Source organism: Diplodia corticola (genome assembly GCF_001883845.1).
Source record: "Diplodia corticola strain CBS 112549 chromosome Unknown scaffold1, whole genome shotgun sequence".
In the NCBI taxonomy this organism is placed as follows: Eukaryota; Fungi; Ascomycota; class Dothideomycetes; order Botryosphaeriales; family Botryosphaeriaceae; genus Diplodia; species Diplodia corticola.
Window position 1 is genome coordinate 733,798 of NW_017971480.1, and position 24,545 is coordinate 758,342.

General features: G+C 58.4%; 8 protein-coding genes across 8 annotated transcripts; 6 read left to right on the forward strand and 2 right to left on the reverse strand.

The window, feature by feature from the left end:
* Positions 1 to 336: 336 nt before the first annotated feature.
* Positions 337 to 1,068, reverse strand: BKCO1_1000229 (thioredoxin-like protein; the record flags this gene model as incomplete). The annotated part of the gene is made up of 1 exon (XM_020269603.1): positions 337 to 1,068. The coding sequence occupies one exon, from the start codon at positions 1,066 to 1,068 to the stop codon at positions 337 to 339; it is 732 nt and encodes a 243-aa protein (XP_020135406.1).
* A 1,966-nt stretch (positions 1,069 to 3,034) lies between these two features.
* On the forward strand, positions 3,035 to 4,657 carry BKCO1_1000230 (serine threonine protein; the record flags this gene model as incomplete). The annotated part of the gene is made up of 5 exons (XM_020269605.1): positions 3,035 to 3,051; positions 3,113 to 3,236; positions 3,294 to 3,384; positions 3,561 to 3,741; positions 3,811 to 4,657. 5 exons carry the CDS (start codon positions 3,035 to 3,037, stop codon positions 4,655 to 4,657), a joined length of 1,260 nt encoding a protein of 419 aa, XP_020135210.1.
* Positions 4,658 to 5,224: 567 nt separating this feature from the next.
* BKCO1_1000231 (nad dependent epimerase dehydratase family protein) lies at positions 5,225 to 6,141 on the forward strand (the record flags this gene model as incomplete). The annotated part of the gene is made up of 2 exons (XM_020269606.1): positions 5,225 to 5,480; positions 5,597 to 6,141. 2 exons carry the CDS (start codon positions 5,225 to 5,227, stop codon positions 6,139 to 6,141), a joined length of 801 nt encoding a protein of 266 aa, XP_020135209.1.
* A 1,140-nt stretch (positions 6,142 to 7,281) lies between these two features.
* Positions 7,282 to 10,350, forward strand: BKCO1_1000232 (potassium uptake protein; the record flags this gene model as incomplete). The annotated part of the gene is made up of 9 exons (XM_020269607.1): positions 7,282 to 7,464; positions 7,520 to 7,545; positions 7,603 to 7,837; positions 7,892 to 8,281; positions 8,331 to 8,454; positions 8,506 to 8,548; positions 8,599 to 9,332; positions 9,407 to 9,534; positions 9,598 to 10,350. The coding sequence occupies 9 exons, from the start codon at positions 7,282 to 7,284 to the stop codon at positions 10,348 to 10,350; spliced, it is 2,616 nt and encodes an 871-aa protein (XP_020135212.1).
* Positions 10,351 to 12,004: 1,654 nt separating this feature from the next.
* BKCO1_1000233 (uncharacterized protein) lies at positions 12,005 to 14,681 on the forward strand (the record flags this gene model as incomplete). The annotated part of the gene is made up of 2 exons (XM_020269608.1): positions 12,005 to 12,369; positions 12,428 to 14,681. 2 exons carry the CDS (start codon positions 12,005 to 12,007, stop codon positions 14,679 to 14,681), a joined length of 2,619 nt encoding a protein of 872 aa, XP_020135211.1.
* Positions 14,682 to 15,337: 656 nt separating this feature from the next.
* BKCO1_1000234 (zinc finger ring fyve phd-type protein) lies at positions 15,338 to 17,971 on the forward strand (the record flags this gene model as incomplete). Its single annotated transcript, XM_020269609.1, has 1 exon — positions 15,338 to 17,971. The coding sequence occupies one exon, from the start codon at positions 15,338 to 15,340 to the stop codon at positions 17,969 to 17,971; it is 2,634 nt and encodes an 877-aa protein (XP_020135206.1).
* Positions 17,972 to 19,921: 1,950 nt separating this feature from the next.
* Positions 19,922 to 21,142, reverse strand: BKCO1_1000235 (pi31 proteasome regulator; the record flags this gene model as incomplete). Its single annotated transcript, XM_020269610.1, has 2 exons — positions 19,922 to 20,907; positions 20,959 to 21,142. The coding sequence occupies 2 exons, from the start codon at positions 21,140 to 21,142 to the stop codon at positions 19,922 to 19,924; spliced, it is 1,170 nt and encodes a 389-aa protein (XP_020135205.1).
* A 229-nt stretch (positions 21,143 to 21,371) lies between these two features.
* On the forward strand, positions 21,372 to 21,991 carry BKCO1_1000236 (rpp14 family protein; the record flags this gene model as incomplete). Its single annotated transcript, XM_020269611.1, has 2 exons — positions 21,372 to 21,591; positions 21,642 to 21,991. 2 exons carry the CDS (start codon positions 21,372 to 21,374, stop codon positions 21,989 to 21,991), a joined length of 570 nt encoding a protein of 189 aa, XP_020135208.1.
* Between the last annotated feature and the right edge of the window lie 2,554 nt (positions 21,992 to 24,545).

Genomic DNA, 24,545 nt, shown 5'->3' on the forward strand with positions numbered 1-24,545 from the left:
GAGATGGCGCCTTAGTGATTGAATCGTTGCGATTTAAGGCGTAGTGCTACCGCACTACTCGTTGATCTCTTCTACTAGTCATCATTACCTGCAACTCGAAGCTTAGGCGTGCATGCCAGAGTGCTTCACACAGATCAAGAACATACAATGTTCTAAACGTATTTACTCAAGGATGTTGATGGGTCATGTAGCTTTGTACTGCCTTCATGATGACTCAAGTGCAACGCAAAAAACACTCAGGATGCCCTAGTAATACAAGCTCTTTTGAAAACGAAGGGATCATTGTCATCTCTGACCCTCCTTCTCGCCCTCGCCCGCACCGCCGGCGCCGGCCAGTCACCCAAACCACCTACCCAGCAGGCTCTTGCCGCCGGCGCCGCCCTCGCCCCTCCGCGCGGCCTCGGTCTCGACCCAGTCGCGCAGCAAGGCGGCGTCCTTGATGCGGTCGACGGCCGTCAGGCGCGTCTCGAACTGGGCCTCGCCGCGGTCGAAGGCCATCAGCGTCGGCATCGACGTGATGCGGTACGTCAGCGGCAGGTCGCCGATGGTCGCCGCGTCCACCTGCACCTCGGCGTAGCCCACGCCGCCCGCCGCCTCGCCCGCGCCGTCGGCCTCGATCGCCTTGTGGACGAGCGGCGCGACCGCCTTGCAGGACGCGCACCAGGACGCCGTCCACAGCGTTATGAGCGGGCGGCGCGTCGAGGCGGAGATGAGGAGGAGGTTGGAGAGCTCGTCGGGGGTGCGGATCCTGTGGAAGAGAGGGGGAGAGTTGTTAGGCGCTGTGTCTGTGTGGCTTGGGAAACGAGGTGAGGGAAATGCGCACGCTGTGTATATGCGGTTTTTGGTTGGTGCGGAGCTGAATGCGGGAGCGGTGTTGGAGAAGCGCCGGGCGTGCGGTGCGGCGCTGGTTGAGATGCGGACGATAGTGCGCGATGTGCGGGCAAAAGGGCTTGAGATGGTCATGTTTGGCGGGCAATTGGGTATGTGGAGGAGCTCGTGGTGGAGGATAGTGAAGCTGTGGTGGAAAACGTCATCGCAAGTGATCGGCGCGCCGCAGGGATCTTGCATTTTTTGGACCCTGAGCAAAGACGTTGATGTGCTGACTTCCCTCCCCCATCTTGCTATTGGTAGCTTTCGAGCATTGTTTTACCAAGCACCCAGCCCTAAAGTTGTGGTGTTCGTCAAACTCATAATTGGTCAGCTATCGCTCTCCGCGGTCGCTTCCATTAATGTTGCAACAGTTTCACGAGTAGCAGCTGTGTCGAGTTGAAGGCATTCTCTAGTCGTCAATGCCGTTGCATCTACTGGATACATGCACCCATGCTTTCCACAGAGCGACAGTAGTGTTGCAATATCACTAGCATCGGCGTAGTACGAGCACCGCTGTCGATTAGACTTTTCCCTAATCTAACGAGGCAGACTGCCTTGCGTAATATCATCATGCTCTTTGTCTACCAATAAGTTGGCCTGCAACATTTCTGCGTGAAGAGTAGATTATTCGTGTTGATCCACTGCGCATATTCTTGCAATCAAGACTTTCATTCTCTCTGACCGTGATGCTGGTTTGACTCGACTTTACTAGGCTCGTGCCAAGCCATGATTCCGTCTGATGCTTTTTATAAAACACTGAAAAATATTTACACGAGTACAGTGTACTGCCTCTGGCTTGAGGAGAGCGTAGCTCTGAGTACGCCCAGATATCGTGCGTCCAAATGAAAGAACTTCATGATATCTCTACTGCGCTCCGCTAAAGGTCCCGGGTATTTTGTGCCTCGACATCTTCCTTTGACGGTCCAGCTCTCCTCGCGCGTACGCTTTCCACAATGACTGGCCTTCTGATTCTTTCTTGCTCCTCGAATCCTAGGAATTGGCCCACCAATCCTCTAGGCTTCGGGACCGGGCATTCGCGTCTCTTCGCTGGCTTTTGGAAGCTAACCTCGTCCTCCTCAGAGTTTGCTGTTGTGGCTGCCGCAGCGGCGGGCTCCTCGCCGGCAGCAATCTGCCGCACCGCCATCTGGTCTTCTGGCAGGCACTTCCTCCTCCGTCGACGCCGTTGCGGACCTTGCTCGCCATCTAGATTGTCGCCCGAGTCGTTTGCGGCGCGAGAGCCGACGGGACACGGGAGGATGTGCGGGAGGCCCACGACGAAAAAGGACGCCAGTAGTGTTGCGGAGAAGAGGGACGCGGTCTGGCGGGACCGGGGATGGAGAATTGGCGGCATCGTCAACAGCGGTCAATCGGCCGTCGTGATGGATGGAAGGCGCCGGCGGGTGCGGGGCGGAGATGGAACAGTGACGGAGGGAGTGGTTGTTTTTCAGGCTAGCTGCGGCATTGGAAGACTGGCCGGCAGAATCAGCTTGAGCTGCAAGCTGCGGGGCATTGAGGGGTGCGCACGAGTGATTCAACGTTCCCCCGCGCGACACGGTGCCTGGTGGGTGTGGGGTCCCCGGGTGGGTGTGGTGAAGACGACGGAGGTGGGCTGATGAGGTTGCCCATTCCGTCCGCCGGCCATTGGCGGATGGGCGGGCGACCGTGCGCTGCCACTGGCGCGCGTAATGCCCACACGCCGTGACGCCTTGCAGGGATTCATCATCGGCGGGTGAGTGCCGCGCGCATGTGGCGAGGGCGCTTGTCCGCGGCAGCCTCGCTAGGCCCTTTGCCGCCCGGCGCCAGCGCGCTTCCAGCTTCTGTCGCCGAGTCTGGGCGCGCGCATCACACACCTTGCACGTCCTCCCGTGCGCATCCCAGCTTCACAACCCCGTCGTCGCTTGCTCTCGCCCTCGCCCTCGCCCGTCGCGTCCTCGTACAGCGCGCGTACAGCCGCGTCGCCTTGCCTTGGACAGAAGTAGCAGTCCTTGCCACCGCCCGCCGTGCAACCCTCCGCCGGGTCAGCCTCACGACCGCATAGCAACAGCATCGAAGACCGAGACCTACAACCGCGCACGACACAATCGCCGCCATACAAAACGAGTCTGCCCTCCGCGCTTCTGGGGTCTCCACATCCGCCCGCACATAGTAGACTACATCCCTCGACATGAGCGACTTGGACCAGTATGTCACGGCACAAGGGCAAATGTAGGCGGACGAGCTGACGCGGACTTTCTTTGTCTAGAGCGATCGCGCAACTACGCGCATGCCGTCCTATACCTGAGGGTCAGGTGCGGGAGCTGTGCTACAAGGCGAGGGAGCTGTTGATTGAGGAGGGCAATGTGGTGGGCGTCGATGCGCCGGTGACGGTATGACGGTCTCAGCGTTTGAGGTCATGTTGTGGCTGATTGAGCGTGTTTGCGCAGATATGCGGAGATATCCATGGTCAGTTCCACGACCTGATGGAGCTCTTTCGGGTGGGTGGCGATGTGCCGGACACGAACTACCTATTCATGGGTAAGCCATTCCCGTACGTGGTTGCAAAGATGCTGTTGTCCGAGGGGTTTGGTGGGGCAGAAATGCAGCTGCAGTCTCTGTCCATAACCCCTCGCATGGACAGAAAACATTCTGTTTGAAGGCTTCGCAACCTCTACGCAACTCGTTTCAAACATTGCATTACTAATGCATCGCAGGCGACTTCGTCGACAGGGGGTTTTACTCTCTCGAGTCATTTCTACTCCTTCTATGTCTAAAAGTACGGTATCCAGACCGAATCACGCTCATCCGCGGAAACCACGAGTCTCGGCAGATCACAACCGTGTATGGCTTCTACGACGAGTGCTTGAGGAAATATGGCAGTGCAAACGTGTGGAGGTCAGCAAGCTCTTGCGCATCTGGTGTCTGGCCAGCCATGACTGTCATCTGAGCTGATTCAATTCACAGATACTGCTGCGAGGTTTTCGACTACCTCGCGTTAGGTGCACTGGTCACGGGAGCCGCAACCAATCTTGAGCCCACAGGCAATTCTCATGCAGACCCAAACACACAAAGCAGCCAAGGAGAAGACCAGGATATCGAGATCGAGATCCTCAACTCCAACAACGAGGTTATCAACCGGTATCCGCGGAATCCCGGCGGCGACTCTCCTGGACCACTTGGGCCTTCGAGCTCTCCAGTTGCCGACACGTCTGGTAGGACCGGTCCTGCTGGAACCGGTGCTTCAGGGTCCAGTTCCGGTTCAACAGGAAACCCTGGTGGAGCAGTACTTTGCGTGCACGGTGGCTTGTCTCCCTTGATTGACACGATCGACAAGATTCGTCTACTTGATCGCAAGCAGGAAGTCCCACATGAAGGAGCCATGTGCGACCTGCTATGGTCGGACCCTGATGAGATCGATGGCTGGGGCCTGTCTCCCCGTGGCGCCGGGTTCCTCTTCGGCGCCGACATCGTCAAATGCTTCAACCACAAGAACGATTTGTCGCTCATTGCACGTGCCCATCAACTTGTAATGGAAGGGTTCAAGGAAATGTTTGACAATTCGATTGTAACGGTGTGGAGTGCGCCAAACTACTGCTACCGCTGCGGCAATGTTGCAGCTATCCTGGAGCTCGGCGAAGACGGGAGCAACGGCGGCTACGTTCCTCGCGGCAACGGCGACTCGAACCGGAGTAGAGGCTTGAGCGACAGGAACCGAGACGGGCCAGGGCGACGTTACAGAGTCTTTGAGGCTGCACCACAGGACTCGCGTGGCATGCCTGCGAAAAAGCCGGTTGCGGATTATTTCTTGTAGAAAGCCAGAGCGACGCGCTGGCGTGGGATACCCCTTTTCTTGCACTACTGGTTAGATCCGGTGTTGTTTTGTACAGCATCTGAACGGGGGCAGTGTGTATGATGGCGTTACTGGGCATAAATATGACGACAAAAGAATGATAGTGATGTTTCGCTTGCTGGACAGTCGAGCGCCCTTTGCACGCCTGACCGTTTCGGGAAGATTTCACTCATCATCAAGTGCATCTTCAAACAACGGCCTGCTCTCCGGGTTCGTGCCGGAGCGGTTCGGCCCGCACATGCTCATTGGAATTGATTGCGTCACTGTTGTAACACTTGCTTACCAATGCGCCGAGTAATCGGCGGGGCAGATCACGACGTCAGGCCAGCTGCTTCACAACATCGTAGCTAGCAGTGTGTGAGCACTTTTCACCCGTCTGAAGCTCTTTCGATTTAGAAACCAATTGACTCGTAGACTACTACCCATGCCAAGAGCCCCGCGGGCACATATAAACCGCCTCTGTCCTCTAGTCTTTCCACACACATACACACACACATACGACACAGTACCATCACAACCACAGCCACCATGTCCCAGCACATCCTTCTGATTGGCGGCCATGGCAAGGTCGCGCAGTTCATGACGCCGATTCTGCTCTCGCGCTCGTACGCCGTCACGTCGATGATCCGCGACCCGGCGCAGTCGGCCACCATCAACAAGTTGGGCGAGGGCCAGCCGGGCAAGCTAAACGTGCTGGTGAGCAGCGTCGAGGACGTGAAGAGCGAGCAAGATGCAAGGAAAATTCTGGACGAGGTGAAGCCGAGTTGGGTCATCTGGAGTGCAGGTAGGTGAACTCCTTTCCCTCAAGGGCCGGAGAAGTAGGAGACAGCAAGGCATCTTGCAGTATGATAATATTTCACACACATCACAGCAGCTAACTTCATTGTCCTCTCTCCACAGGCGCGGGTGGAAAAGGTGGGGCGGACCGTACGTACGCGGTTGACCGCGACGCAGCCAAAGCCTTCATCAAGGCGTCGACGGCGTCGGCCAGCGTCTCGGCCTTCCTGATGGTGTCGTACCTGGCATCGCGACGCACCAAGCCGACGTGGTGGAGCGACGCCGAGTGGGCTAGCGCAACGAAGCTCAACACGGAGATTCTGCCGGACTACGCCAATGCCAAGATAGCCGCGGACGAGTACCTGGCGGCGATGACGAAGAGGCGGGGCGGCGACTTTCGGGGCATCTGCCTGCGGCCGGGCACGCTGACGGATGAGCGGGCGGGTGGCGTGGAGCTGGGGAAGACGGGGGGGAGCGGTGGGAAGGTGAGCAGGGAGGCAGTGGCCCAGGCGGCAGTGGAGGTGCTTGGCAGCGGGTACAAGGGCGGCTGGCTGGATCTTCTGGACGGGAAGGAGGATGTGAGCAAGGCGGCGGAGAGGGTGACCAAGGAGGGAGTGGATGTGTTTGAGGGCGAGGATGTTGAGCGGATCCATGCGTTGGCGGACTGATCGATCGGCCCATCTGGCAGAGATGGATGCGGCTCTGGTTCGGGCAAGCGTGGTTCAGTCAGGGTCTGTTAGGAAGTCCAATGCGAGACGATGTGCACGTTCGATGTCATTCTGCCGTCGATGCTGTTGGGTCCATGACGCCAGGTGACAACAGGGCGGTGAGCGGGCACGACGCGCAAGAAGGCGACGGCAGGCGGCAGGGAAATTTTTAGTTCCTGGGCACCTATCTGCACCAGAGACGCGGCCGGGGTGGATCGGGACGGAGGCTGGGCAGTGTTTTCGTATATTGCTCGTGGGGCCGGGTCGCGTCGGGTGGACCCTGCTGTTGAGCAAACCAGGCTCCCAGGCTCCCAGGCTCCCAGGCTCTCAGTCTCTCGGCGCGCACAGCATCGCGTGGCCCAGACAGCGCATGCACATGGCGGGCGGGCGTGGCAATGGGCGTGGCAACGGGCGGAGCAACAGAGTGCTGTGCAGGCGCTGCACGTCAGCGTGCGTGGTGCAGGGCAAGGCTTACGTCGCGCAGAGGGCCCGGGCTGGCTGGCTGGCTGGCTGGCTAGTTGGCTGGCTGGCTGCTGGCTGGGCGCTGACTCGCTGAGCGGACGAGGTTAGATCAAGGTTGGGACCAGCAGGCGGTCCCCCGCATTCCTGGCCGTTCGAGTGCGTCGCGGCGTTTTTCGCAGGGCGTTGCGGGCGCGCAGGTGACAGGCACACAGGCACGCCCGGCTCGCCCGCCTGCTGGATGCGTGCGGCGCCGCGGGCGGACCGAGGCCAAGCCGCGGGCGTGCAGAGCCGAGTCGCCCAGCACTGCCTCCCCGCGCGCTTTCCGAGCGCCATTTGCCGTCCAGTCCAGCCACGGACCCATTGGGGCGCGTCCCCGCCGTGTCCTCCTCCCATCGCGCGACGCCAAGAAACCCGACCATGCCGCCGCTCAGGTGCTCTGGTCCGGCGCTGCGCCGGTCAGCCTGCTCTCCCTCCGCCGCCATCATCAAATAAACCCGCCTTCGCATCGTGGCCAGCGCCTGCCCTTCACCGCGCTTTGCCCAGCAGCCCGCCTCCGCTGCCCCCCGATCTTCGCGCAGCGTGCCGTCTCGGGCGTAGCCTGCGCGTTTTTGCCCCCGTCGCCCCCCCCGTCGTCCAGTAATGGAAGACGAGTTCGGGGAGCTGAAGCATCTGTCGCTGTTCCAACCAGGCTCCGGCCAGGCCACTCGGCTGAAACACCGCAACAGCGCCCGCCAGCTCCGCGAAAAGGACGCCGATCTCGTGTACGACGAGGAGGACACCATCGACTATAGGCCGCAGGAGCGCGACTTCAAACACGAACAGGTACCCAATCCGTCTCCCTGCAGCCGCTCCCGAAGCTTACGCTGACTCCGTCCAGGTCTTCAAGGGATGGACCCTGATCTGGTGAGCCGCCCACGCCTGTCCGTGCGCGCCATTATCGTTTCTTCTGACTTTGTTCAGGCTGGCCTACCAATCCACCGGCGTCATCTACGGTGACCTTGGGACAAGCTCTCTATATGTCTTCTCCTCCACCTTTTCCGAGCCGCCGTCCAAGGACGACCTCGTCGGCGCCCTCTCCCTCATCATCTGGGCAATCACCTTGATCGTCACCGTCAAGTACATCCTCATTGTGCTTTCCGCCAACGACGAGGGCGAGGGCGGCACCTTTGCTGTCTACAGCTTGCTTTCGCGCTACGTACGCCACCCTGTCGGCGCTCGATTGGAAGCAAACGTTAACCACCCCGTGTAGTGTAACATTACGAAACACGATCCGACGAGGTGGCACACCCATCGTCTTAGCCGCTTCGAGTCCAATGAGTTACGGCCCCTCAACCAGAGGGTGCGCGACTTCCTCGAGCACAGCCGGGCCATGCATTTTGCCCTCAAGGCACTGTCCGTTTTTGGCGTTAGCTTGATCCTGGCCGACACCATTCTTACACCAGCCCAGTCGGTCTTGGGCGCCGTGCAAGGCCTGAGAGTTGTTCGCCCCGACCTCGGAACCGACCTGGTCGTGGGTGTATCTTGCGGAATCATCGTGCTTTTGTTTCTGGCCCAGCCTCTCGGAGTATCGCGGCTCGCGAAGGCGTTCGCGCCCATAGTTGTTGTCTGGTTGCTTTTGAATTTCTGTTTCGGGATATATGTGAGTCTCCGGTCCTCTTGCAACCGTGGCTGTGCTGACTGAGGTACAGAACCTTGTCAAATTTGATCATACTGTTCTCAAGGCGTTTTCTCCGACTTTTGCGTTCAGTTTTTTCGTTCGAGACTCAACAGATGCGTTCCTGTCGTTGGGTGGTATTTTACTTGCATTTACTGGTAAGGCTGCCACTACCAGGCTATATCTCGCCCTGCTAACCCGTCTCTTAGGTGTTGAGGCTCTTTTCGCTGACCTGGGTGCTTTCTCGCAACGGTGAGATATGCCACGTCCGTCTTGACTTCCGGTCGCTAATGGCCGTGCAGGGCAATCCAAATCTCCTGGATATGTTTCGCATACCCATGCATCTTGATGGCATATATCGGCCAGGCCGCTCGCATTTCTACAAACCCTAGCGCATATGACAACCCGTTCTTCGAGTCGGTCCCGCCGGGGATGTTCTACCCTTCGCTCATCATATCGATACTGGCTGCAGTCGTGGCCTCTCAGGCAATGATCACCAGCGCCTTCCAGCTGCTCTCTCAGGTCATGAACACCAGCTACTTCCCTCAGATTCAGATGATCTATACCAGCAACAAGTTCTATGGACAGGTCTTTATCCCGATGGCAAATTGGCTGTTGATGATTGGCACCATTATTGTCACAGCAGTCTACAACAACACCACCAAACTTGGCCATGCTTACGGCTTCTGCGTCGTGCTGGTCACGTTCATCACTACGAACCTGGTCGCGCTGGTTGCTATCATCGTCTGGCGCCTTCCGTGGTTTCTGGTCCTGCCAGTTTGGGCGATTTTCCTGACTCTTGATGGCTTGTTTCTTGCATCCGCAGCCACCAAATTCGTTGATGGCGCCTGGTTCACGTTCGTGCTGGCTTGTATCTTGGCTTCTGTCTTCATTGTGTGGCGCTATGGGAAGGAGCAGCAGTGGAGAGCCGAAGACAAGAACCGCCTTGGACTTCGCGATTTGATTGTTAGAAGCGACGATGCGCCGCCGAGGCTGGCAGACAAGTACGGAGGTGGCGAGATCTACAGGATCAAAGGTACGAAGGTCCCTCGAATCACGAGCGAAAGTGGAGAAAAGGCCAGCAAAGCTAACCTATTATGTCAACTCCAGGCCTTGGCATATTTTTCGACAAAGCAGGCGACAAGGTGCCCATCGTATATGAAGAATTTCTCAAGAAATTCGAGGCGCAGCAAGATGTTCACGTATTCTTGCATCTCCGCGCCTTGCATATCCCTCATGTAAGCTTCTCGCCATGGCTTGTGTATGGATAAGAACTGGGCTCACCATCACCGTTCACGTAGGTCAAGGAAGAAGAGCGTTACGAGATCGCGGGAACACGTATGCCAAACTGCTATCGCATGATCATTCGCCACGGCTATAATGACCACCCGATCAATGCCGACTTGGGCCAGGTCGTGTACTCTCAGCTCCGCCACGCCATCGTCAAGGCGTCGCGCCCCAGGAATATCCGCAACAAGTCGCCTCCTCCCGAAAGCAAGCACAGCACCAGTGGCTCCTCGACAGTCGGGCCGGAGCCGATAGAGCAGCCCGCTCCTGAAAATCCGGACGCCATCTCGGCCGCGCCTGCAGCCAGCAGCAACACCACGACGGCGGGCCACCGGCCTCAAAGCGCCTCTACCGTCTCTGCGAGAGAGCCAGCCGAGAGCCCGGACAATTCTGACGACGATGACCGTATCTCACTGGCTGCCTCAACGCCTCCGAGCCCGCCAACGCCACCACCCGGCAACCGACGGCGAAGAGGGTCCGTGTCGAAGAACTTGCGGTTTGCAGACCAAGATCACGCGACGTACGCGAACCTGCCGGAACAGGCGGTGTCGCGGCGGCTGGCGGCGCTGGACAAGGCCTTCGCGACGCAGGTGGTGTACGTGGTCGGGAAGGAGCAGCTGAGGCTGCTTACGTACAAGAATGGATCGATGAAGAGGATTCTGCTGAGCCTCTTCCTGTGGTTGAGAGAGAATACGCGGACCAAGGTGAGCAAAATGAATATTCCGGTAGAAAAGCTGGTGGAGGTGGGGTTCGTGCGGGAGATATGATGCTTATTCTTGGATGTGGGAGGGTGTGGAGTTCTTGACGGATCAAAAAGAAAAAGGCGAAAAAGGGAAATGATAATTTTTGATGTTTTTGGATGGATGTATGTACATACATGATGATGCTTTGCGCAATGTTGCAGCATTCAGTAGGCGTTTTCTGGACGGACTCTCGCTCTCGGGCTTGCAACTCACGGATTCTCACTTGTTTCGCTGGTAATCACATAATACGCCATGCAGGTTCGGACTTCGGGCTTCGGCTTCAGGAAGTAAATGTAGGCTCCATTATCGCATCGCGTCCAAGAAGGGTCCGTAAACTAGTAATGCTGACAAAAGCTCCTCCCGTGGGCTAGAACGGGCGGCGCAACTTGGTCGTCACAGTCCCTCTCACACCACCCGAAGGTGTTGCTGGCTTTGGCAACCCACCTGGGGCAGGGGTGCGTCACCAGCCGGTCAGCGTCGCCGTCTGTACCTACGATTCATGAACCCGGTCGAGGACGGGCGGGCTTCGCATGCGGCAGCTTGGGGCGGAGGGCCAGGCTCAGGCCGGAAATGGCTCGCAATCGACAGCAATCGAGCGAGAAGATGGCACGTTTTGTCTCGCGCAGCGCGGTTGCGAGGATGGACGGGGCTCGCAAGAGGTCAGGATAGAGTTGGGAGACGCGCATCACGTGCAGCGCGAGCCAGGCCTCGCTCTGGGCTCGCGCGGAACGACAGGGCAGCCCATTCGCCCCATTCGCTGACTCACTACCCGAGCCAAGGCCGCGCTTTCCGACATGTGCTTCCTCAGCCGTCACTACTACTGCTGTGTAGGCACACTGCTGGACGCGGCAAGGGGCGGCGTCGCGGGGCAGGCGGGGCAGGCGGGGCAGGCGGGCCCCTCGCCCTCACGTGCGCAGGCAGCAGACGCGCGCGCGGCAGGGCCGGCCCAGGCTGGAAGCGCGCAAGCTTCCTGCAGCCTCTCCACTGCTGTGTCCTTCGCGTCTCTCGTCAAGCTCCCCCCGTTCTTTACTTAGCACCCGCCTGTCACGGCTATTTGTCAGGCTCACACGATGGCGTCACCATGTCCTCAGTACCCCGCAGCCGTGGCCAAGATTCCGCATGTGCCGATGGTTCCTGGCCGCAAACAGCTACCCCATCGGCCCACGATTCCTCAGCCTTCTCAGCCTCTCTGATGGCCGCCCTTTGCCCCCCTCGCTGACACACGCCTGGCTACCCGCCTGCCCCTGCTTCTTCACGCCGGCTCGCCCGCGGGTCAGCAGCCCTACGTCACGTCACTGTCTTCCACGCCCGCGCCGCTACCGTTCCGATGACTGCCCAGCCGGCCCGTGGGGGGACACGATGCCACAATGCGGGGCCACCATGCAGCCCGCGAAAACAACGCAGTCGCGCGCAGGGTTGAGCGCTGCCAACTTCGATCTGGCCATCACGTACCTGGGCCCGCTGAGCCTCCCCATTCGTCCGCCCGCGCCGTCCTCCTGGCGTATGGCATCAGATCTGCCTAAACGTGCCCCCCCCCCCCAACCACGTCCTAAACAAGCCTCTGCCCGTGATCACGCCTTGCTCGACCCACTACCTCCCGTCGACACATTAAAAGCTCCCGTGCCGTCCCACCATTCCGCCCCCAGAGCACGCTTTCCCCCCTTCAAGCAGTCTGACAATGGTATTCGGCACCCTCCCGGACACCAGCTCCGGTCTCGCGGCCGCCCCCCGCAAGCGTTACGACTCGTTTAACAACGTCCAGCATCCCACCACCTCCCCTACCGTCATTGACATCCGCCGTGATGCTGGCGAGATCTCCCTGGCTCAGGCCATCTCCGACGGCCTACGTCCCGCCGACGGAGGCGAAAAGACACTCCCCACCCTGCTCCTCTACGACGAGGCTGGTCTGAGACTCTTCGAGAAAATCACCTACCTGGACGAGTACTACCTCACCAATGCCGAGATCGAGACGCTGGAGGCCTACTCCGATGCCATTGCCGAGCACATCCAGCCCGGTTCTATGATCATCGAGCTTGGGAGTGGGTAAGTGCTCAATTCACCATTCTCGCTGCAACAGGGAAACCGCTAACCGTACTGGCAGCAACCTGCGCAAGGTGAACATCCTCCTGCAGGCCCTGGAAAAGCAGCAGAAAGACGTCGACTACTTCGCCCTCGATCTTTCTCTTCCCGAGCTGGAGCGTACCCTGGCTGAGGTTCCCAGTCAAAGCTACAACCACGTGACATGCTACGGCCTCCACGGTACCTATGACGATGGCATGGAGTGGATGAAACGTCCCGAAATTGCTTCCAGGCCCAAGACGGTGCTCTGGATTGGCTCCAGCGTTGGTAACTTCAAGAGACACGAGGCAGGACCATTCTTGCACAGCGTTTCCGACTCCCTGCAGACAGGGGACAAGCTCCTCATTGGTATCGATGCCTGCAAAGATCCAAAAAGAGTCTACCATGCGTACAACGACCGACATGGCGTCACCCACGACTTCATCCTCAACGGCCTGAAGAACGCAAACAGAATCCTCGGCTCCGAGCAGTTCAAGCCTGGCGAATGGGACGTCATTGGCGAGTACGACTCCCAAAACGGCCGCCACCACGCTCTAGTCTCGCCCCGTAAGAACGTGACTATCGATGGCGTCGATATTGAAGCTGGCGAGAGGCTTCGGATCGAAGAAAGCTACAAATACAGCACTGAGGAGACTCGGCAGTTGTGGGAGGAGGGACAGGTGGTGGAAGGTGCCAAGTGGACCAACAAAGCTGGCAACTACGGACTCCACCTGGTCTCGAAGCCGAAGGTCTTTTGGCCTTTGAGACCGGAGGAATACGCCGCTCGCCCGCTTCCATCCGTGACGGACTGGAAGCAGCTTTGGTCTGCCTGGGATGCCGTGACTCTGGACATGTTGCCGGACGAACAGCTGTTGGAGCAGCCCATCAAGCTCCGTAACGCTTGCATATTCTACCTTGGACACATTCCGACATTCTTGGACATCCACCTTTCCCGTGCCACCGGCCGACCCGGAACCGAGCCGAGGTATTATCCGCAGATCTTCGAGAGAGGAGTCGATCCGGATGTCGACAACCCAGCGCAGTGCCACTCTCACAGTGAGGTTCCGGAGTCGTGGCCTCCCGTCAAGGAAGTTCTCAAATTCCAGGATGCTGTCCGGAGCAGGGTCAAGGGATTGTATGACTCCGGGGAAGCTGAGTCCAATCGTCGCGTTTCCCGAGCCATTTGGATTGGCTACGAGCACGAGATCATGCACCTGGAGACGCTGTTGTATATGCTTCTGCAAAGCGACACGACTCGACCTCCGCCCGCGACAATCAGGCCCAACTTTGAGGTCCTGGCCAAGCAAGCGGCGCAGGAGGCAGTTGAAAACAAATGGTTCACTGTCCCTGCTTGTGAGATGTATGAAGGTCTTGACGATCTGGAAAGAGATGACGGGCCCCTGCGTTACTTCGGCTGGGACAACGAAAAGCCTCGTCGCCAGGTCAAGGTCGGCTCATTCGAGGCCAAGGCTCGTCCAGTCACCAATGGAGAATACATGGACTACCTCAAGCAGACTGGGCTCTCTGAACTTCCGGCGTCCTGGACGGCTTCCAAGTCTACATCTGACGGTGTGAACGGTCACGCCAACGGCGTTGTCAACGGACGCTCCCCGGACGAGGAAAAGTTCGATGGCGTATGGGTCAGGACCGTCTACGGCCGCGTGTCTCTCAAGCATGCGCTTGATTGGCCCGTCATGGCGTCCTACAACGAGTTGGCCGGGTGCGCCAAGTGGATGGGCGGCCGGATTCCTACGATGCAGGAAGCCCGTAGTATCTACGCATATGCCGAGCGGCAGAAAGTGCTTGATGCAAACCAGCCAACCACACAGCGTACGATACCGGCGGTCAACGGCCATCTGGTAAATGACGGGGTAGAAGAGACGCCGCCATGCCGCGCCTTGTCGAACCAGCCCAACGGCGCCTCCAAGGCATCTGGATCGTCTTCGTCGTCGCCCGACCCGCGTGAGCTCTTCGTCGATCTGAGCGGGGCGAACGTTGGGTTCAAGCACTGGCATCCTGTCCCGGTCACGCAGAACGGCGGCAAGCTCGCGGGCCAGGGCGACATGGGCGGGGCTTGGGAGTGGACGAGCACGGTGCTGGAGGCGCACGAGGAGTTCGAGACCATGGGGCTGTATCCTGGCTACACGTCGGATTTCTTCGACGGCAAGCACAACGTCGTGTTGGGCGGATCATGGGCCACGCATCCGAGGGTGGCGGGGAGGAAGACGTTCGTCAACTGGTACCAGAGGAATTACCCGTACTGTTGGACGACGGCGAGGGTCGTCCGGGACAACTGATCTATGGTCACGCATGAGAGATTGGAACGGTAAGGCATACTGCTCGGCACCACTATGTGCTTGAGCATGGAGGGAAGCTAACGGGTGTTTTTTCTTCTCTCGTTCCGCGGGCGGTCACTCATTACGACGGGTTTAAGAAATGGGATTGGGTAAATTAAAAAAAAAAAAAAACAGCCTTACGACTTATGACTGCTTTCTCCGTCTTGGACCACAGTCTCTTAGGTTTAATTCATTTGTTGTCAGAACATGGCCCTTGGATAAGTCTCACGATGATGCAAAACAATGATAAGTTGAGTATCTATCTTGTTCGTGGACAATTTCTTTGTTTCCCCCAATATCTCTCCCCAACCCCTGATACAGCAAGGTTTCGATATCCCATGCAACCGCTTACGCCTTATAGAAGAGTTGGGGAGGTTGGATGAGGGTGACGCGGCGGCCGAGGATGAAGAGCAGTTGGTCGTGACCGTCATGGATTCGGAGGAAGTCGAATAGCGCAAGCCTTAGATGGCAAGGTCCTGCGGATAGGTGTTCGAGATGTTGCTAACACGTCCATGGCCTTCATCGGGCTCGCCATGTTCCCGAACACTGCGCCCTCGACAGTATTTATTAGGCGCGGCACCACTGACTTTACATCCACCTCGACAAGATCCACCACCATGGCCACCGCAGCTTTCGACTGGTTCGTCTGGGAAGACACGGCGGGCCTGGACCACCATTGCCCGGTGTGCGCCGTGCCCGAATCGCACACGCACACACTCCTGAATATCTGCCTTGGCGAGCATGTTATGCCATGCTCGAAATACCACCAGAACTTGTTCTGGCCCAGCAAGACGCACGAGTGCGACCCTTGCAACCGCTCTGATGAAGAGCACTGGAAGAGGCACAAAGCCATCGCTGCCTCCTTGCGTGATCTCGAGCAAGCTGTAAAGCCCGAGATTAACCTACCGCTAACCTCAATGGCTAGCACCGAACGCCCTCAGAGAAGGCGTAAGGATAACAAGTTGGAGAAGAAGATGGGTAAGGCAATGTCGCGTAGGCCACCAGCCGACAACATTAGCAACGCTGATGTTGACCGCGTGGCAGCGGCATTCCATCCAGATGCCGCCGGAGAAGACTCCATCGAGCTCGATGACCCGGATTTCCCGGAAAATTTGAGCTGGGACAGTCGCGGCTACGCGTGGTACCGCCGCAAAATGGACGCCACCAACACGGTCATCCCTCCAGACTTCAACGAGCTGGCCGCCGCAGCGCTGAGGCGGCTGGACGTGGAGCTTCCCTCGAGCGCCGGATCAAAGCAGAAGCTGACCAAAAAGCAGAAGACGATTGGCAACCAGCTGCTCGTTCTCGCCAAGGCCGACTATGAGCACGCATGGAACGAAGAAGTCGAGACGGCCAAGCGCAGGGGCGGTTTCTTGCGCTTCATCAACCGGGCTGTGCTCGATCGAATCAAGGACTGTAGGAAACAGAGACTTGAGTTTGCTAACAGACGGCGTGGAGAAGACGATTTGGGACAGGCCGTCGTGCCGGATGCCGACGAAGCTCAGCCCGAACTTGGTGAAGCAGAGCCCGAAGTTGACGAACCTCAGCCAGAACTTGATGAAGCACAGCCCGAAGTTGACGACCCTCAGCCAGAACCCGACGACCCTCAGCCAGAACCTGACAACCCTCAGCCAGAACCTGACAACCCTCAGCCACAACCCGACGACCCTCAGCCAGAGACTAGTCAGTCAGACGTCCACCCTGTTCACGAAGCTGTCCCCCTGCCCAAGCGGCCTGAAGACATTGCGCTTCCACCGGCCGACAAGCAAGAGCGCGATGAATGGGATAACGAGGCCACCATGAGCAGGCTCCGTCGCATGCTCAACAACTGGCACGTCACTCGCTCCGAGGGGCCCCTCTATTCCCGAGACTTCTTCCAGGCTGGCGTCTACAACATGTTCAATCACGACATCTGGGCCGAGCCACGCGACAGTCCGCTCGAGCCCCTGCCAGACCCAGAGAAGGCATACATTGACACCACCGGTATCCATCAAGTCGGCAAGCATCCTCGCCACGACGACTGGAAGGCCTTTACGAAGCACTTCCGCCGCTACATGCACCACCCCTCGGAACTGATCAAATACTATAATCCTAAAGCCAACAGGGTCGACGACTTCGGCACTCCCTCGACGCTGTCGGACGCCCGTGTCGTCGTGCCCATGGGCGTCGACGGCTGGGTGACGACGCCAAAGCCCGTCCTCGAAATCAGCACAGCCTTGGCCACGGGCACTCCGGGCTGCCCCGACGGCCACATCGGCATGATGATGCACGACGCCATCGTGCCCTTCTGCTTCGACTCCACGTTCCAGGCGCCCTCGTACCTACCCCGCCAGTTCGAGCGCGGCGACGGCTTCCTGGCCGAGCAATGCTGGCAGTACCACCTCATCGGCCGCCTGAACGCCCAGAACCTGGCCGTGCGCGACGGCCTGCGCCTCAAGCACTACCTCTCCACCTACGACAGCCCCCAGCCCGTCACCTTCACCGCCGCCGAGACCGACCAGTTCGCCCGCCTCCACGGCCCGCTCAACGACCCGGCCTCCCTCCCGCGCGCCTGCATCTGCCGCGGCCTGCCCACCGAGCGCATGATCGCCTGCGACGTGGCCGACTGCGCCTACGGCGTCGCGCCCTTCCACGCCCGCTGCGTCGACGTCGCCTTCGCCCCGGCCGAGGGCGAGCGCCACTTCTGCGGCGGCTGCGCCATCGACTCGACCTGGTTCCTCGACGAGCCGGGCATCGCCCGCGCCGCGGACCCCCTCATCGCCCTCTACTTCGAGCAGGGCCTCTTCAACGAGGCCGCCGACCAGCCCGCAGTCCGCTGGTTCGTCTGCGAGACGCTGCGCCTCGTCCGCCGCCAGGTCGGCCCGCTCCCGTTCGACGAGCTCGCGCCCGTCCCGGCCCTCGTGGAAGACGTGCTGGCGCGGCTCAGCGCCCGCATGGACGCCAACGACGGGTCCGCCATCGGGCCGGCGGAGATCGCCAACGGCATCGTCGCGGAGCGCACCGTCGCCGGCGTCATGCGCGCCCAGCAGAGCAAATTCTTGGACCTCTGGCACACCGTCACGCGGGACGCCGCCGCGGACAACGGGGAGCGGCCGCAGGGGCGGCAGGAGGGAGAACCCGGGCTTGAGTGGCACTTCATGAGCAGGGCACCCACTGTGCGGAGGCTGTATCACGAGGACCACTTCCGTAGCGTCGATGCTGTTGTGAGGAGGAGAGAGCAGCAGAGCCGTGCATCGTTTCCTCACAACTAAAATGGACTCTTATCTTTTGGGGAAGAGAGGAGGGAGGGGGTTTGGATGTAGCTAGCAATTGCAATTGAGATTCACCCGTGTGTTGAGATGGCCGGCGGCGTTTATTGTCCCGCGTGACGAACAAGAGTTGACATGTTTAAGATGGCCGTATGTACGCATTTCGTTCGCTTCCTCCCCTCTATCACCGATCACACCTCGAGGAGCAAGATATTCTCACAGACGGACGGACAGACAGACAGACAGACAGACAGACAGACAGACAGACAGACAGACAGACAGACACACGCACACGGAGAGAGTGAGAGTGACAGTGAGAGTGACAGTGAGAGTGAGAGTGACAGTGAGAGTGACAGTGAGAGTGACAGTGAGAGTGACAGTGAGAGTGAGAGAGACAGAGAGAGTGACAGCGACAGTGAGAGAGACAGAGAGAGTGAGAGAGTGAGAGAGTGAGAGATGGGCCGGGTCCAAGGGTGGCTGGGCAGGCTCAATTGAAGCTCTTCAAAATAGAAGTTCGGGGTCAGCTGGCGGTCGGGGGCAGTGGTAGAAGATGCGAGGCAGAGGGGCGAAGCAAAGGGGTGAGGGTGGCGCTGCAGCTCGAGAGCGCGGACTCATCAGGGTACGTGGGAGCAGTTGAGAACACGGGCGGGGAGTTGGGTTGAACGCCCGAAGAAGGAGACTCGTAGAAGATCCAGTTGGCGGAAGGTGGAACGGCGAGAGGGACCGCCGCAACCAAAACCACGAGGAGAACCTGGGACGGGCGAGGCAGTTAATTTTTGGCAGTATATATAGCAAACCAGCCAAATCGTAAGGCATGCCAGTAAGCACTCTGATTCTATAATCCTTATGGCTGGTGTCGGGGGCGCCCTAGAAATCAAAATCAAGGTTTCGACGGTGCTGACTGAAGGCCGAGGTACCAGGTAAACGCCGGGGTGCGTAGGTTCGAATCCGGGGAGTGCTTACTGGGGGAGACTCTTAAATTAAAAAAGGCACCCCGTTTATGGCCTTTCTGGGTGGCGCTCCTTCCGGGGGCGCTCCAGTTTTGCCTTTTTGCCAGACCTTCTTCCTTCCGCCTCGTGCCTCCGCTCTTGGTATTATATACGCATATCTTCTGTCCTACAGTCAAACTGCTTTTACATCTGAGGGTCGGCCATTCGTCGGGTGCAGAGGCACGAGTTGACGCGATCCGACGCGCGCGCGGCACTGACGTCATTGAGCAACGAAAAGGACGCGCCTCACTTCGCCCATGCGAGCGAAACAAACATGGTCTGAGCTCACTACCTATATGGGGGAAATCAACTCCTTCTCAACCTTATCACCAACTAGAGGATACGCGCACCAGCTGTGAGCTCTCTTATCTTCGTCAAAGTAATCGAAAGACCTGTCTCAATCGATCCGGCGGCTGACGGCCCTGCCAGCGACTGTTCCCCACCCTTCTTCTAACAAATTCAGCTGTTCAGCATTCTGTAGATTCGCATGCACCAGTTATTGACCTCACACCACTGCAAAGGTCACCTTTCGAGACAGCCACATGTCCAGGTATCCGAAATGGACATTCACATTTGCATAGTTGAGACCCGCTAGCCAATGAGCGTATGCACCAACACGAAGCTCTTGGGTCCAACTCTATGTGCTGGTCCACGGCTGCTAAGTTGATCTACTAGGAAATGAGAAAACTTTCCAGTTCAGCATAACTATTCGGGAATGACTTGATGAGCAGAAATGGCGACAGTACAAAGGCATTGTTCACAACCGCTCATTAATGTAAAGACATTGGATTTGTTAGACCTCATATTTGTAAACTATGTCAGCATTGGTTTGGCGCTGCATGTGACGTGATAAAGGGTATTCAAGTTCGCTAGCGCCCGAATCCCATGCTGCCCGAGTGTGATGACTTTTTTTGCAATAAACGTAATTCAGAAAGTTTGCCCTCCGCTTCATGGGCCGATCAACTCAGATGAAATCACTATTGTTGAAGCCCCCGAACGGGTTGGGCGGTGCACCTCCTCCAAAGCCTCCTCCAAAGCCACCACCGCCCGGGAATCTTCCCCCACGCAGAGGATCCCTCGGCTGGTCGCCCGGGTTCACTGGATCGTAGCGTGCGCCGGGTGGAGCTTGAGGATCAAATCCCCCACCGCGTCCGCCGCGACCTGCGAACAGCGGGTCATCGAAAGTAGGATGCATGCCTCCAGTGGGTCCTCCTCTGATACCACCACCAATACCACCCCAGTTCATAGGATCATGCGGACCCAGTCCGGCTGGATACAAATCCGACTCGCCATAGTGGCCGAGTGGAACGCGCCCAGGCATACCACGAGCCGGACGGTTTATCTCATACTCGTCCTCAAAACCTGGGGGAGGGAAGTCTCCAGCAGGGAGTGGTCGACGGGGCGGCTCAGCAAGTGGATCATCGAGTGGGTGTGGACGTGCAGGAGGAGGCTGCGGATCTTCGCGCAGTGGATCGTAGCTTGGAGCATTAGGGTCGCCACGCAGAGGCGGGTTGTTGTTTCTGCCACCTCTGTTGTCGGTGCTGGCGCCTTCTGCCGATGCAGCTTCTTGGTAACCTTCCTTGCGAAGGCCTGGAGCGACCTTCTGTAGCACGCTAAGTTTGAACAGCGAGCCGAGGTCAGTCAGACGACCGGGTGAGATGAAAATGTCCTGTATGATCTTGGATGCGTTGTCGATAGCTGCTTCAGAGCCAGGAAGGGGGGTCGCAGGCACAGAGGATTCAGAGACGTAGTCGCGGGCAACGACTTCAAACGAAGCAGTCTTGTCGTCACCCAGGCCGACGGCGAGAACGACGGCCTTTGTGCCTAACCTATTGACCTTCACCAGGTATTCCATTGACGACTGGTCGTGAGCGTAGCGGAAGGCGTAGGACGAAGAGGCGTTCCACTCGGCGGGTAATGCGTGAGGGTCTTGAGCGTCGGAGCTGGCGTCTGTGAGCAGTGAGTGCGTGCCGCGCAGGGTATCGTGTTGGGACAAGTTACCAATCTTGTGGTCTTCGCCGAGCCCGATAAGCCTGAAGCCAACGGCAATCATGCCAGCGTGGACAGCAAGAGCGAGAGCATCGAAGGGATTCTTGATCTGGGGTGAGGCATGGCGCGGCAAGCTGGAGGCCATGAACAGGGCCAGCGACCCTGCGCTGAGCGGGTTTCCCGCTGTGCTCGCCATGATCATAGCTTTGTGCAGAGTTGGTGTGGTGGTGGTGCGGAGAGCTCGACGAGTGTGAGAGTGAGTGTTGCAAGGCTACAGCTAGGCAGCAGGCGATGATGCAGTCACTGACGCATACGGCAACGGGCAGCTCCCCCGCCCAAGCGCGCGCCCGGACTTAAACAGCAAACCCCGCAGCCTTGGCGCACCGCGAAACTTCACCACCGCGCTCACCGAACCGCACGCCGCCATGGTGCGCTTGAAGCACCGCTACCTGCTGGTCGAGTTTCTCTATCCGTCGCCTGCAGCCTCGCCAGCCAAGCCCGCCACGTCTCTGCCCCATGTCGTCCAGTTCCACCAGCCAAGCTCCGACAAGCTGACTGCCGGCCTTCTCATCAAAACCATCCGCGATGGCATAGTGGAGCTGTTTGGGGACTACGGCGCTGGCGTGACGGGGGGAACTTTGCAGGGTATGTAAAACGCTCTCTGCGCAGCCATCTGCCTAACTCTGCTGGTCCAGTCAAATACTTCTCGCCCGCAACATCCACCGCCATCATACGCGTCGCCCGCGACCATTACCGCCTCGTTTGGGCCGCGCTATCCTTCATCACGCGCCTGCCGCATCCCGTCAATCAAGATTGCGTAGCCCACGTCGTTCGCGTATCGGGCACCATTCGCAAGGCCGAGGAAGAGGCTATCCGGCGCGCAAAGCAGGCAATCTTGCACGCCCAGCGCGCTGCAGGCGACGCCTCGGCCGACGTTCTACAGGAAAAGCGAGCAAGGGGCATGTCCAATGCTGTCACGGTCAACGAGGACACGCCGATGAGGGGTATCGCGGACGATGAGGACGGCGATGACAGCGATGCATGATGAATCCTGTCCGTCGGACGTTGGTTGATCGGTCGTACGACGACGCCAACGGTAACGGACGCCACAGCTGGGGTGTTTGCCGCCTCCGGATCCATCGCAGGCAAAAGAAAGCAACAACCAGGGTCTTTTGTTCGTTCGGCAATCTTGGAAACATCCCTGATCTGACTGGAGACTCCACAAATCTGTCTCACCCTGCGGCCACGGCCTCGATTTCTACAGTCGTGCGCACTGAGTAGCAGCGGTGGATGTTGCCGAGCACCATCAGTGTCAGGACCCTTGCGGACGCGGAACCGCACTGGATCCCTTCAGCTGCGTTCTTCCAATATGCAGCTGCGGCGAAGCGAGTACCTAGGTCACGTTAGACTAGGGCGGACGCGTGCTCCATGTATCCACAGCTTCTGGCCGGAGGCCGCCCTCCGCCCCAACCTTATTCCCAGCCCGGCCGCGTTGTACGATGCGGGACCCACAAGCCGGACAAAGTGGTCGGGGAGAGCGTTTGTAGCGGAGATTGCTGGAATCAGGGTGGTCTTGAGCGATTTTGAAGGCGGCAGCGAGCTTCAGGCAGCCAGAGTACCTAGGAAGACATGGTTCCATGCGTGGGTCTCTCGATGAAAGTGTACAAAATCGATATGCGTGTCATCTGCCAGGGAACACGGCTCTTAAATATGAACACAGCCCCGGATTATCCGTACCTGAACCGGAGGTCTGGCGCTTCGATCATGACAAGTGCTGGGCCCCTGCGCAATGCGGTATGCAAGTGCATGTGCAGGACTGACCGCCTTTCCTCGCAGCCTGCCTAGAACACGAAGCCGCGGTGGCTGCTCGGAGCTTTCTTCATCGGATTGGTTCTGCGTGCTGGAGAGAAGCGGTACCAGTTACCGGGGAATGCGAAACCGTCCTTCCCGAATCTTGTTACAGGGCCTCCAAGGATCGGTTTATGCGAGGGGGTCGGCGGTATACTCGCGTGTGCACACTTTTTCTTAGGGAAAAGCCGCCGGGTAATCAGCAGGCGCGCACGGTTACCCGCACAGACGTATTCTAGAAACACCAAATTCTTCACTATCGGACTTAACTTGTAATAACGTGGCGTAGAGAAAAGATTTTTAAATAAAAATTAGATAATCTTAAAGAGAAAGAAAGACTCTATAATATATATTATCTTTAGCTAAATCTCTCGCCTTTTCGTGTGGTAGTCTCGTGTGTTGCAAAGTTACTGCCGGGACCCCTCGCATAAACCGATCCTTGGAGGCCCTGTAGCAGCGGCAGCAGCGAGAGCTGGGGGCGCGCATTCGCCTCTGTGCAGCGTGCTCCTGATGCATTAGTTCCTGCATTCGTCTCCATGTTCGGCCGGCGTTGGCGACCGCCGTGGCTACAACGGTGCTAGCCCCTCGGCGCGGCTTTCACGATACCAAGCAACCATTGAGTCTTCTTCGATGCCCCTCCGAGCTGCCGAGCCCCTGAGAATTCTGGCCCAAACCCGCTTTCGCTTTATTGCTTCCGTCCATCCCGACCCTGGCGATTGGTCAGCTGTCGGATCACTACAGGCCGGCCCCGAAATCGGTCGGTTAATCCACTTGTACATACACTGTTGTACTGCTGTCCGGCAGATAAAGGCTTGCAAAGGCAAGTGGCCAACAATAGGCACCCCCCGGTCCCATCAAAGGTCATGAGGAGATGGACAAGAAGCAAAAAGTATATAGTCCGTACCGATCACGATGTGGCGCCTTCTCTCGATCGAAAGAGAAAAAAAAGCCGCGCCCGTTGCCAAGATGGCTCTGATAGCTGTGGCGCACTGCTGGGGCGGCCTCCAGAAGCGCAAAAATAAAAACGAAGAAAAAAAACCCAGAGAGATGGGCCTGCAGCACACGCCACCCTATCATTACTGTATCGATGCTGTTGCGGGTTTCGCCTGGCAAAACCCACAACCCTGCGGCATAAGTACAGAGAACAGCAGAAGCGGTTGCCTTGCTGGGGAGTGAGGATGTGGCACCTGCAGCTTTTCCGGGGACGGGCCGTGCTCACCTGTTCGTTTGCGCCATGGCCGGGGGGGTCACTTGGGCCTTCTCCTTGTCCTTGTCCGTACGGGAAATGGATGAGCAAGCCCACTTTGCCGAATAAGCCGGAGATGACGAGTTTCTGATGACGATCGAGGGCCAAAACTTGGAAGGTCAAAGACACTGACGGGAGCCGTCCGCTGCGGAGCAGCCCTCCGAACCGATCCGAGCCCAGTGCATCAGGAGGTGCAAACCTGCCCCGATGCTTCACCAAAAAGAGCAAATCACAGCCAGCCCAATGCTCGCCTATGCTGTGGTTGCTCGTCTTGAAACCTGCTAGCAAGCCGCCCGTTTGGATACGTCGGAGAGGGCCGGGGCCGGGGTCGGGGACGGGGACGGGGACGGGGTCGGCGCAGTCGAGCCCTCTTCGTCCGTAAGGCGCGAGCACGCTTGGTGATAGAGAGTAGATGGAAACCGAGCCAAGAGAACCGATCCCGCCCATCACGCACGTATGGGTTGCCCTGCACACTCCTCATCCATCCTCTCCCCCTCCACCCGGC